Source organism: Asterias amurensis, chromosome 16 (genome assembly GCF_032118995.1).
Source record: "Asterias amurensis chromosome 16, ASM3211899v1".
NCBI lineage: Eukaryota > Metazoa > Echinodermata > Asteroidea > Forcipulatida > Asteriidae > Asterias > Asterias amurensis.
Genome location: NC_092663.1, coordinates 5,712,963 through 5,726,710, shown reverse-complemented (window position 1 = coordinate 5,726,710; position 13,748 = coordinate 5,712,963). Strand labels below are relative to the sequence as shown.

General features: G+C 38.9%; 1 protein-coding gene across 1 annotated transcript; it reads right to left on the bottom strand.

Annotated features, from left to right (window-relative positions):
* Positions 1-66: 66 nt before the first annotated feature.
* LOC139949270 (uncharacterized) lies at positions 67-13,675 on the bottom strand. The gene is made up of 10 exons (XM_071947665.1): positions 13,586-13,675; positions 11,376-11,523; positions 9,922-10,109; positions 9,016-9,206; positions 8,311-8,525; positions 5,991-6,868; positions 5,459-5,551; positions 2,836-3,629; positions 1,870-1,933; positions 67-964 (listed from the first exon to the last, which is right to left on the bottom strand). Exons 1-10 carry the CDS (start codon positions 13,607-13,609, stop codon positions 920-922), a joined length of 2,640 nt encoding a protein of 879 aa, XP_071803766.1. The 5' UTR covers positions 13,610-13,675; the 3' UTR covers positions 67-919.
* Between the last annotated feature and the right edge of the window lie 73 nt (positions 13,676-13,748).

The window sequence follows — 13,748 nt, the reverse complement described above, 5'->3', positions numbered from 1 at the left end:
ATTTCATTTTACAGTCGATATTAGATCCCTAAGTTATTGGAAGTTAAAGGCAGTGGACACTATTGGTAATTACTCAAAATAATTTTTAGCATAGAACCTTTCTTGGTGACAAGAAATGGGGAGAGGTTGATGGTATAAAACATTGTGAGAAACGGCTCCCCCTGAAGTGCCATAGTTTTCGAGACAGAAGTAATTTTCCACGAATTTGATTTCAAGACCTCAGATTTAGAACTTCAGGTCTCAAAATCAACCATCTAAACGCACACAACTTCTTGTGACATGGGTGTTTTTTTCTTTTAATATTATCTCGAAGGTTCGATGACCGATTGAGCTCAAATTTTCACAGGTTTTTATTTTATGCATATGTTGAGATACACCAACTGTGAAGGCTAGTCTTTGACAATTACCAATAGTGTCCACTGCCTTTAACACAATTCCCAGAGGGAACTAGTTTGTTACTTTCAAATACCGAGGGGAGCTAATTATTGACTGTTCAACCAAAATAAACCAAGACTATACATCATACATATTCAGTTACTGGTACAATATTATTCGGAGCAAGGGGAAATGATGACTGTTAACTAAAACGCACCCTGATAGTTTGGTCATGTGTTGGATGTCGCTACAGCGATGTTCCGCCTGCATACCGCAGGGAACAATTCCATAATCATAAAGCGCAGAATGGGCTGTCCGGGTGACGGTCTAGTTGATCTAGGTATTCACTTAATGCGTGATTACTCGTGCGCGCGCTTGGTTAACGGCAAAGATAGCAACTAGCACATGTCAATGGACCAGTGAGAATTTGACTATCGTCATCAATAGGTATGAGGTATAGTTATACATGATGTTACCGGTACTCAGCTTGAGTTGATAGCTTGCTTGATTTTGGCATTACATCACACTACAGTGGGGTAGATCTCTACATCACATTAGTGACGGTACCAAGTGCTGTACGTTTGATTCCCTGACAAAGATAGCAAAAAAACATTCATTTGTAAATCATTGCATTATACATTGTACACAATTATTTTTTCACTAGTGCCATGTTCAGCGCCCTGAGACATGTCAATAGTGTTTGCATAATTAGTACTTAAAGGCAGTGGACACTATTGGTAATTACTCAAAATAATTATTAGCATTAAACCTCACATGGTAAAGAGTAATGGGGAGAGGTTGGCAGTATAAAACATTGTGAGAAACAGCTCTCTCTGAAGTGGAGTAGTTTTCGAGATAGAAGTAATTTTCCATGAATTTGATTTCGACTTTCGAGACCTCAAGTTTAGAACTTGAGGTCTCAAAATCAACCATCTACACGCACACAACTTCGTGTGACTAGGGTGTTTTCTTCTTTCATTATTATCTCGCAACTTTGATGACCGATTGAGCTCAAATTTTCACATGTTAGTTATTTTATGCATATGTTGAGATACACCAACTGTGAAGGCTAGTCTTTGACAATTACCAATAGTGTCCACTGCCTTTAAATAATAAAACAGTTTCAGACACAATATTTGATATGGTGCCTAATCACCATAGAAGTGAAGTAACCAAACTTGGGATATGAGAAAAATCAAATTGTTCTGATTAGGATTTGAACCCAAGACCCCTGACATTCTGGGCAGATGCTCTACCAACTGAGGCACAGTGGTATACCCCATCAGGTTTTCCCTAAGAACCACATAATTCTCCCCGTGCTGCATAGATGCGCAACTAGGCAAAGTAACAAACACAACATTTGGTATGGTGTCAACCATAAAAGTGAAATAACCAAACATGGGATGAGAGAAAAATCAAATGGTGCTGATTGGGATTTGAACCCAAGACCCCTAACACTCTGGCCATGTTAGTGCGGTTTACTCTTCTACATACCTGTCCCTTCTTGGTAACTTTCTTCTTCTTAGCCCTGTCAGGTGAATGTTGTTGGCGCATTTTACTAAATAAGTTGAATGAAAATGGAAAATTCAAAATTGCTTTCAAAGTAATAAAGAGAAGTTCCATTAAACTACAGGAACAAATAATCCATCACTTATTCTTAAAAAGTTGAGTACTGTGGAAATACTGTGCAGCTCCTATGCTTGAATGTATAGTCGACTCTAGTTAAAACAAGCTCAGAAGATCTACACATGACGCACAGTTAATAAAGGTTTATCAGCAGTCCCAAACTGTTCCATGCATGTCGTAAAATCGTAAGATAAGAGCAAGGTCGTTGTGAGAATACAATAATACACTTGGGTGTTTTATATTAGGATAGTGGCCCATGAAGAAAAAACAGATTTCCGGTTAAAAGGGGAAATCCTAGTCCTCCATGGTTGATACTACTATAACTCCTGGGGTGAATTTTCTTCATCTAGAACTCTCTACAACTTAATCGTAGCTCTTCAGACCTGATACTTCACGGAGGCAACGAAGGCATTTGCCTCCATGCCCCCTGGTCATTGCCTTGGTGCCCTTGCAATGCTCCAGAAGAAAATTTACCATTTCCTCATAGGGTGCCCTTTATCAAGGAGAAAATGCCTTGGTGCCCTTGTCCTTTCCAACAAAGCATACAGGCCTGGATCTTGTCTTTGAACCACAACATTCAAATCTCTTCTTAAAGCTTATCTCATGTCACAGGTTTTCAAGGACTAATTTTTGTTTTCTGTTTTTTCATGGTTTTTTTTTTACTGCGCCTTGAACACCTACACACTATCTCACTCACCCGTGGATATGTGTGCACTATAAGTGCGCATAGCAAGTCTTAACCACAAGGGAAACTGACTGGGTAAATTTTAAAATGATTTTTGGGGTTGAAAAAAGTATTAGTATTATTTTTATTATGTTTATTAACTGACTTACGTATTTAATGAAGGCTCTTTGTAGCAAACCGGAGCTGTTCTTCTAGATTTTCTTCCCGTCTCCTCATAATCAATCTCAATCTTATTTTCTTCATCATCGACCTCTATCTTATTTTCTTCGTCGACAGATCTCTTCATTCCTCTCGCTGGTTGATGAGATACATCATCAAGACATACCGCGACTGACGGTTGCTGTAATGCTGCATTACGAGAGGCTTTATGACTGGATTTCTTCAAGTCACCTTTGACCCTAACTGATTGACCTTTACCTAGGTCATCTTGGAGGTCAGATGGATCGTGACCTTCATCGCTTGGGATGATGGTCTTTGTCTTTGATGGTTTTGAGTGGTCTTTGGTAAGAGAAGGCAATGGTATCTTTGACGAGGATGAATCTTTGTTTGATATTGGTTGAACAGAATCCTTCTGTATGGTCATTTTATTGTTTCCTGTCTTGGTTTTGTGCTTATCTTTGGTTGAGAGATGATTCTCAGGTTTCGTCTTGCCGGGATCTTGACTACTTCCTGAATGTTTCTTCAGGGCAGCTGTTGTTTCGGTATGAGGTTGATCAAACTGATAGGTTCCATCAAAGATATCCAGTTCTTCATTCTCTACAGGTGAAGTGATAGCAGTAAGTTTTGCTCTACTACGAGCCTGAGCTGCTTGATCAACACATGGAGTCACTACAGACTTTGCCTTCTTAGACTTACGTTGGAGTTTACTTGCTTTTACTTTAGGCTCCGAGTGAACATGATGGATGGGATCGGTAGAAGTGATTGAATGAGCTTCTGTAGCTTCCTAGTAGTCAAGATAAACAAATTATATAATAAATACAAACATATTCAATACAAACTCAATACATGTTTTCTTTGTAAATTACTTTGAGCATTGTACAATTATTGACAAAGGAGGCGAGAATTTTGCAGCCCACCAGAGCCCAATTTCATAAAGCTGGTAAGCAGAAAATACCGCTTAAAGGTAACACATGAGTGGGGCACCAGTTGCAACAATGTAAACTGAAATTTTGGCAGGTAAACCAGTTTCTGTTGAGCAATATGTTGTTGTGCGTAGCATGTTTTATGCTTACAGGCTTTATGAAATAGACCATATTGAATAACCCCTTTTTGCTACGAAAAGTTGCAATCCTGTAGGGCAAACCTTACGCGCGTCTAAACGCGTACATCATCAAAGCACGCAGCACGCAACATTCCCGGTTTGATTTCTACGGCACATGCACGCACACACACACGCACATGCACAGACGCCATCTTGTAGGTCATATATTTTAGCCACGCGACGTCATGTTCAATACGGTCTATTGGGCCCAGTTGCCTGGAGTATCGAGCCCAATAGACTGTGCAAGTCTCGCGCGGATTTGAACTTCCGGGACCATTGTGGTCCCAGCCTTATGGAGTTTTACGTTGGGGAGATTTTGTTTCGTCCGTTACTTTAGTTAAATGTAGTTTATGACCATAAAAATGACATATATTGTTAAAAATGTAATACTAATTAACATCATATAACAAAGTAAAAATAAAGTCAACAAAATAACGAAGAAAAACCGATATTTAAACTTGACCTTAGGTCAGGTTACTTTTAAAAAACTAAGAATTTGTGCCCATCTCCGATCACGAAACTTACGCAGACGCTTGTTTTGGTCGCGCAGGGTGAAAAGTCTTTTCATTGGTCGTTTAGGCGTCGGCTTCCTCTTTAAACTGCGTCACGCGTTCATCTAACGCCCTTGCGACCATCGTGCGTCCGCGTATAAACCAGCTTTGAGTAGTTTCACATTCGGGCGTAGATTTACAAAAGGGGTTTCAAAAAATTTGAGATCAAACAAACATCCTTGTCCCAGAGTTTTACTTTTGTCTATACATAGACTTTAGCCGATAATTGTGTATTTGTTTCAAAAGCTAAAACTAATTTACACAAGCTCTAATGGGTATTTTTGTTGTTTAGATTCGGCATTTAGAATAAATTAAGGCAAAGATTTGATTCATAAAAAAATTAAGTTCTTCAGTTGTCGTGTTTTCTTGCTCCGGTGCGCGCGAGACTTGCACAGTCTATACAGATGTTTGCTGGGAGACTCCTTGGGCATTGGAGATTAGCCTGGGGTAATCTTGACCCATGGTTGACCTTAACTTCCGGGTCAACCGGAAGTGGGGCCATAACTCAAGAACTACACAACCAATTTTTAATTTTCTTTCAGTTTTAAACTCTTTGGGCAAAGACCAAAACTGTTATTTCTTGTAACCAGAACAGCTTTGCGTTTGTGCACATACAAGTTAAAGAATAAAGACATGACATTGGTTTAAATATTCGTGGTTAAAGGCATGGACACCATTGGTAATTACTCAAAATTATTGTTGTTCGTATAAAAACTAACCTGGTAAGTAGCTATAGAGAGTTGTTGATAGAATAAAACATTGTGAGAAAAGGCTCCCTATAAAGTAACAAAGTTTTTGAAAAAGAGATAATTTATCACTCAACAATAAAAGACTTTAGGCCAAGCCTTTTTCAGGCAGCTGAAAACACACATGTTTGTGCAACAAGGGTGTTTTTTTCTTCTTTGATGACCAATTCAATCAAAGGTGTTCAGTGCCTTGTAATAGTTGTTGAATATTTACCTTTTCATCTTTAGATTTAACTTCATTATCTGGAAAGATCTTTGCCTTTTTAGAATCGCTGTCTTTCAGTAATAGCACCTCATTAGATAATGGCTGCAGAAATAATGTATTCAAGAAAAAAAAGAATGCTTGTAATTATGCTGCCAGGCAACCACGTTTCATTTTAAATCGCCCCACTTTGCTGTGTCTCAGGATAACAAATATAATAATATTAAAGTTCTTATAGCGCATAAACATCTCAATACTCTTAGCATTAGTGCACTAAACCATTCTTTTAATCTTTCTCAGCTCGCTGGGGATTATAAAACCTGGACAACCAAAGAGCTCCAAAGGCTTTTCTGGGATGTCATAGGCTCTTGAGTAAGACAAATTTAACTCCCGAGCGCAAAGCGCCAAAACTTGCCAGCATGAAGCCCATTTATTAACATTTATCTTTAGTTGTTAAAGCCGTACTCTGCAATCTGGGGCGTTATTATTTCTCCATTTCTATTGTTATATCTCCATTTGGAAGTAAAAGGAATGTTATATTTACCTCTTTGACACATTGCTCCTTTTTAGAAGCAATAATTGTGTCGCAAAGTTTTGACGTCATCTGCTGAAGTTGTGGAGGTGGAAGAGAGAAACTATCTCCAGCAGAGAGATCAAACACAGCCAAGTCATTCTTAAAGGAGTCGGACATCCAACTTGTCTTCTTCTTGGATTTAGCAAAGGCTTTCTTTGCGTCTTTCTTCATTTGCTTTGAGGATTGTGATGAACTACTTTTATTTTTGGATCCCTTCTTTGCTTTTGGTGGCTTGTTCTTTGAGCTGCTCTCTGTTGTCTTCATACTTGATTTTGTGCTTGTTGTTTTTGTATTGACGGATGGGTCATCTAGTTGTATATTTCCCCAGGGTCTGATTACCCGATCGTCATGATTAATGAAAGATCTGTTGTCTTGGGTTTTACTTTGATTATCTCGTGGTGAGGATACGGCACTATTGGCTGCGCAGTCCGTCAATTCCATGTCAACGGCAGAATTGTTGGTTACTTTACATGGGGAATGGACAAAGACATATCTATCTTTATTTGGAATGATTGGCTGAAACAGTTTATTGACTTCGGTATCTTCAGTTATTATCTGCTTAGATTTGACGGGGGTTGACTCGGATGACCTCACAGAAGACTGCTCGTTCTTTGATGCTTGTTTCTGAGTGGCAGGACTTTGTGTTGCAGCCTTTGGTAGGTTTGGTGGATTCAAACTTGACTCTGCAGTCTGTGGTTGGTTTGGTTGATTCACATGTTCATTGCTGCCTTCATCATGGATTGTTGGTTCAGTCAGTGCTTTCTTAATAGCAACAGGATCTAAGAGAGTTGCAGTCCGTGATCGTTTCATGGGGGGTTTATAGGGTGGTGATTCACTCCCATCGACATCTGAAAAATAAGAACAAACAATAAAGCTTAAAACAGTCTAATCTCAATAACTTGGAATATTTCTCCCGACCTCAAAATAATTATTAGCACAAAACCTTTCTTGGTGACGAGTAATGGGGAGAGGTTGATGGTATAAAACATTGTGAGAAACCGCTCCCTCTGACTGTCTGAAGTGACGTAGTTTTCGAGAAAGAAGTAATTTTCCACAAATTTGATTTCAAGACCTCAAGTGAGGTCTCGAAATCAACCATCTAAACGCACACAACTTCGTGTGACAAGGGTGTTTTTTTCTTTCATTATTATCTCGCAAGTTCGATGACCGACTGAGCTCAAACTTTCACAGGTTTGTTATTTTATGCATATGTTGAGATACACCAACTGTGGAGGCTAGTCTTTGACAATTACCAATAGTGTCCACTGCCTTTAAAGGCACTGGCACTGGCACAATTACTCAAACTAATTGTTAGCATAAAAACTTACTTGTCTGAGCAATGGAGAGCTGTTGATAGTATAAAACATTGCAAGAAACGGCTAACTCTAAAGTAACATAGTTATTGAGAAAGAGGTAATTTCTCACTTAAATAATAAAAGACTTCAGGCCTGAAACATTTTATTATTTTTATTATTTATTTATTTGCCATAACAGCACAAAACAAAATACAAGACAACATACTCCAAGATTGGCGAGGGACAGCAAAAGCTAATGATGATCAGTGAATCTGCTGCCCCACACTTGGGGTACACATCTGAAAGCACACAAAGTTGGGTGTTTTTTCTTTCATTATTCTCTCTCAACTTTGATGACCAATTGAGACAAAATGTTTACAGATTTGTTACCTTGATAGGAAAAACCAAGTGAAAATACTGGGCTTTGACGGTTGCCAAAGGTGTCCAGTGCCTTTAAGCTTGACAATGGGTGCGTCCATTTAGCTTCCCTGGGTCGACCCAGGTCTGCCCTGGTACGTTCAAATAGCTTTGACTGGGCTCTCCCGGGTCAGCCCCCATTGCCGTGCTTGTGGAGTGTGTCACTTGGGGGTGACCTGAGCTGCATGCTGGCACCACGAGAGGGCGAGTGTGATCGTTCGATTAGCTCTTGTCAGGGGCTCACCCGAGTGAGCACTGCGGGGTCGACCCAGGGAAGCTTATCGAACGCACCCATTGTTGTTGTTTCAAGGTTGCTTGGTTTATTAATGTCTCACATTGTCTTACCACAAATGTCTTGGTGATACAGTATGGTACAATGTGCTTATCAATGGGCAACTGTTTATAGAGGGTATAATCACTGCAAGGGGTGGTGACTTCTATGCATTATTCATTAGTTGGTTGGCCGTGTTGATGAGGTAATGTCTACAATTGGGTAGCTCCATTGGTGTGTAGTGTAATGATACTATACCATGTATAAATAGTGTCCAGTACTTTTTAAAAACAAAATATTGCTATACCTTTAAGCCAAGGTTCATCAGTGAACATTAACGGTACATCATCATGTTCTGTCATGGTGACTTCAAGATCAAGATGAGATGTTTCATTTCCGTCATGAGATTGTGTCTTCAAGTGGTTGGTAGCTACTGCCATAGAATCCACTGCTTGCATCAAATCTGAAGATGTGCTTTCAATCACCTTAGACATTATATCAGCCTTCCGGCACAACGTTAATCTAAACAGCAAATAATAATAATAATATAAGTGGCTTCTTAAATAGCACTCATATTTGGCACTCAGTGCAAGGTATGTGGGACTATGTTTGAACTATGAGACCTACTTCTTTACATAGCACCATGCAATGGTTTACAAAATGGTAGTGCAATATCCTGCCAATCAAACCAGGAACACAGAGGCGAACCCTGTCTCTTTTGATAAGTGCACTGGGTTGTTTTTCGTGCGTTTGTTTCAGTTTGAAAGCTCACCGGTTATAAAATTGTAAACAGATGTAACAATTGTTTAACATACTTCAGAAAAACTGTTTTCATATCTCTTCAGTCTCTTGGCGATGACTAGAGCAAGCTAGTCGAAACGTTGAGACCAATTTAGGAACTCACTCCTTGGTAGTGCAGTTAATTCATAAATGCCAAAGATTATGATAGTAATTCAATTCAATTCAATTCAACATACTGTACTTAGCCACAATAAACACGAGTCATATTTACCCATTGTCAGTTTTAGGCAAAATATTGAAGGAGTCATCATCCGATGTTATTGAGCATCGACCGATACCCAAACTGCTCTCTCGTATCGGTAAAGATGAACAGAGGTCAAGAGCTTGACTTAGAGAGGTCACAGCATCACCGAGGCTAGTAGTCACTTTGGTTAATACCAACTTGATGTTATGGAAGCGATTCTGTCAACAAAACAATACAAACAGAAATAATAATAACAATAAAGATTTGTAATGCGCTTATATCCACCCTGCTGGGGGGTTCAAGGTGCAGTAAAACCAAAAACATATCGAAAGAAAACAGACATAATACAATGTAGATCCTAGGCCCGATTTCGCAAAGAGCCAAGATTGATCCAAGTTGTGTACTCAATCTTAATTGAAAGCAAAGTGTGAACGGACGAGTTGTCTGAACACCGATTTCACAGTACAAATGGTATGGGCTCAATTGTGTGTAGCTGTAATTTAAGCAGAATTCTGCTTATCAAGTTTTTTGGCTAAGCAAAAAATGACAGGGGTACCAGTAACAGCAATAGCAACTGTATAGTATTCTGGCTGTTAAACTATTTTTGATAATCAAAAGTTTGTTGTGCTAAGCAAGTTTTGGGGCTTTATGAAAACTGTCTCAGTCATAAAAATGCAACACACGCGTCACGTACAGAGCTCAAGGACGTCGGAAAACAAATAAGTTTTACAGAGTTTCTTACTTTATTACGCCTTTTAACCAAAAAAGGCATTTATGAATGGGAATAAAAGTGTACTGACACGTTCTTAAACTGCCGTGACCCTGCCGTTTTTAAACAGCAGTTTATAAACTCATCGCTACCTTTTTGTTCCAATATTGATGAAATAAAGTAGTAGTAGTAGTTAAATTAAGCAGGATGGAGTGAGTACTCACAAGACATTCTTTCTCTGAGGGCCTCCTCATATTTGCTTGTTGTATGAGGTACTGACGCTCTTTCTGGTAGTCTAGTATTATCTGATTAGCTTGATGCACTTCATGCTTAGATGTAGACAAAGCTTTAGCCAGTGCTTGGTTGTTGGAGTGTAGGCTGGACTTTAACAGAAATGATGCATTAGTTCCCCCTGTAAAGTAGATACAAAAATACATTCAATTCAATACATTATAAACATCATGTTCAAGAAACGAGAAAACTGTTTTACAGTGTGAATTGTACAATAAAAACAACAATATGTAAAATAGAAAGGAAGAACTAGAGCCTATAATTTGTCAAAAGAACGAGGCAAAATACACAGTGACTTTTAACTGTCCTAAGAACACTAGGGTGACAATAATAATAATAATAATAATAATAATAATAATAATAATAATAATAATAATAATAATAATAATAATAATAATATGGATTTATAATGCGCACTTTTCCAGAAAACCGATCAAGGCGCCTACACAAAATGAAAACATTATACAATAGAAAATGAAGAATAAACAAAACATAATGAAACCCAACGAAAGTCTAAGTGAACAAGTGTGTTTTCAGTTCCCTCTTAAAGTTGTTGAGAGACATTGTTTGGCGAAGTGAGACTGGGAGCTTATTCCAAAGGGCAGGAGCAGCTTTGGCGAAAGCACGGTCTCCGTAACCAATTGTTCTAGACCTTGGCTCTACCAGCAAGTGAGATCCAGCAGACCGTAGAGCACGACTGCTGTGCTTAGTGAAGATGAGTTCACAAAGATACTGTGGGGCTTGTCCATGCAGAACTTTGAACACAAGGAGGCAGATTTTGAAGGTGATCCTCTTTGCGATGGGGAGCCAATGTAGGCGTCTTAGGACTGGCGAAATGTGGTCGTATTTTCTTGCTTGGACAACGACTCGAGCGGCATTATTGTGAACACGTTGCAGACGAGAAGTATATGAAGCTGGAAGTCCAACCAAGAGCGAGTTGCAACAGTCCAAGCGGGAGGAGACTAGAGCATGGATGACTTTCTCAACTAAGCCTGGGCAACAAGTGAAGTTTACTACTCGACTAGTCGCGCCTCCAAATAGACGCGACGTCAATACTAATCGCAATATTTGTGTGTTTTTCCTACAGACGCATTTATAAAAGACTAAGGTCTCTAAAGGAGGTCTTTTATTATTTGAGTGAGAAATTACCTCTCTCTCATAAACTACGCTACTTCAGAGGGAGCCGTTTCTCACAATGTTTTATACTTTGAACAGCTCTCCATTGCTCATGACCAAGTAAGTTTTTATGCTAACAATTGTTTTGAGTTGAGTAATGCGCACGTATCCACCCTGCTGGGTGTTCAAGGCGCAGGTGTCCAGTGCTTTTTAACTGCCTTATAATTTAAACTGCACCAATGATTGTTACCAGGCAGAGTGACTGACAAACCTTTTTTCTTTGAACGAGACCGAGACCAGGATGTATTGCTATCATTCAGAGCTTTCTTTCTCCTCTTCTGTTTCATCCTCTCTTTAATCATCTCAATACTGGTGTTTCCTTCTCCTTGTTGTAACATCTTCGACTCACTTTCCTTACCCTGTAACAAAACAGTAATAAAGAAGTATACTTGTTAAACAAGAACATGATAATAATAATTTAATAATAATAATTCTACTTATTAAAAAAGTATTACATTTGTTAACGTTAATAAATATTGGATTTAATTGACAAAATCTACAGACCATTGAGCTCATAAATTAGGCCTGGGAGACTAATGAAATTTACTACTCCCTCGAGTAGTCACACCTCAATTCAAATAGTCGATACTACAACACTTAAGATGCGACTAATTTTTAATTCTCAGGATGCACTGTCATTGTCACTCTGGTGACTTCTTCAAAGTTGACCACCTGCTACTGGGCTGCATGCATCGTTAATTTTTGTTGCGATATATTTATATAACCCCCCCCAGCTAGTAGAGAAGGTCTGTTCAGCTTTCGGATGTATCCCCTCCACACTCTTGACCATGAATGATGACACTAATGTCAAGCTCAACATGAAAAAATGAACTCATCTATCAATCAAATTATTTTATATTCTCAAGGATTCTTTTTGAAAAATTATGAGGATGTGGAGTGGACTATTTGTTTTTTAGCTGAATGACTTTTGATTCGTGGTTCGATACTATGATGGCAGGCAGGAAGGAAGGGCATGCAGAAAGCTTGAATTTGTTGACTCGTCTGTCGGACAACTCGTCTGTTCGGACAACTCATTGGTTCAGACAACTCTATGGTTCAGACAACTCGACGGATGATTTATTCAACCGTCAGACAACTCGACTTGGGGTCAATACAAGTGGACGGATGGCCGTGAACTTAAGATGGGGACGCGCGGGGCGGGAGGGGTCACGTATACGTTAATACTATAGCGGCCTTGGGGTGGGAGGGGGGCTTGGCACATGCACAGGTGCGTTTCCAGGCAGGTGGTGGGGTTTATTATGCTGGTGGGGTTTAATATCCGGGCAAAAACAGATAATTCACACTTTTTAAAGTTTTTTTACCGTACGTGACCCGCATATTCATTATTTTGTAGGCTACCATACATTGACCAAGTTGTTATTGTTGGTGGTAATAAAATAAATAAAAGTAAATCTTCCATCAATTTATAGAGCTGTATAAATAATATAATGTTTTAATTACTTAATATATATATATTTTTTTAACCTATTATTATTTTGAATAAATTAAAGACAAACTGCTACTGTACTAGCTGAGTCTGTTTTTCATACACAAAGTCTCCCAGGACAGTCACTAACTAACAGATGTTTCTTCAAAGAATGGCTTGAGTGGGACACCACACTTTCTTGTGATGATAATAATTAACAGGCCTAATTGATAAATAATAATGATAAATTATATTATAGAAATCGCAGGAATACTACAGGAAACTTTGTGTAATAGTAAAAACATGATTAGTAGTAACTACGGAGGTCGGCCGCTCAACCGTCGACTTGTCTTGGCCATCCATCCCTCGAGTTGTCTCATCCTCAAAATCAAAGTCAAGTTGTCTGAACCGTCGAAATGTCCGAATCGTCGAGTTGTCTGAACCGTCGAGTTGTCCGAACGGACGAGTTGTCTGGTGGAAAAGTTTCCGTATGGCGCCACCACTTTTTCATTCGAAATAAAATAATATATAGGCCTAGTACTAGTCGTATCTATCTAGATTACCTGATTGATATATCCCTTTTTGTAAAAATGAGTGAGTGAAAAAGTGGTGGCGCCATACGGAAAGTTATCCTGTATGGTCACAATTTGTTCATAATAACCATGGAGGAATTCCTCCATGTAATAATTAAAATATAAATATTTAAAATAATCATTACTTTGCGCGGAATATCTGGTGCGCAGGCTTAAACCTGCTGCCTGCACATAATTAAACCAGGCCGTCAAGTTTGCGCGCTCAGCGGAGGCTGAAGTTTGTGCAAGGATAGAAGTTTGCGCCCAACACAAAGATTGCAACCTGCCGAAATGTGTAACTCTTTGTATTTTAAATATCGTCATATTTTTGCTCCTCTTCATTTTCTCATGCTTAAATGTAAGACCACTTTAAAAAGTTTGATAACAGTAAAAATGCAACAAAATATTGGTAAACAAGCGTACCTTTTTTGTGTGTGTAGTGTCCATCGGATCATCGGATAAACAACTCTAGCAGCTCGCTGGGTCTAATTTTAAAATTCGTGCATTCTTTTTACGAACACTGTTTACTTTATCTAACACGAGAGAGGATGAAGGCGCAGATCACGCGTCTTTCTTTTCTAGTGCG

Bases quoted from the DNA above. Each gene is read 5' to 3' on its own strand.
- LOC139949270 (XM_071947665.1), bottom strand. From the start codon at position 13,609: ATGGACACTACACACACAAAAAAG. The intron at 9,207-9,921 runs GTGAGTACTCAC...TTTTGTTGACAG, and splicing joins CCTCAGAGAAAGAATGTCTT to AATCGCTTCCATAACATCAA. The intron at 965-1,869 runs GTATGTAGAAGA...TATCTTTGTCAG, and splicing joins AAGTTACCAAGAAGGGACAG to GGAATCAAACGTACAGCACT.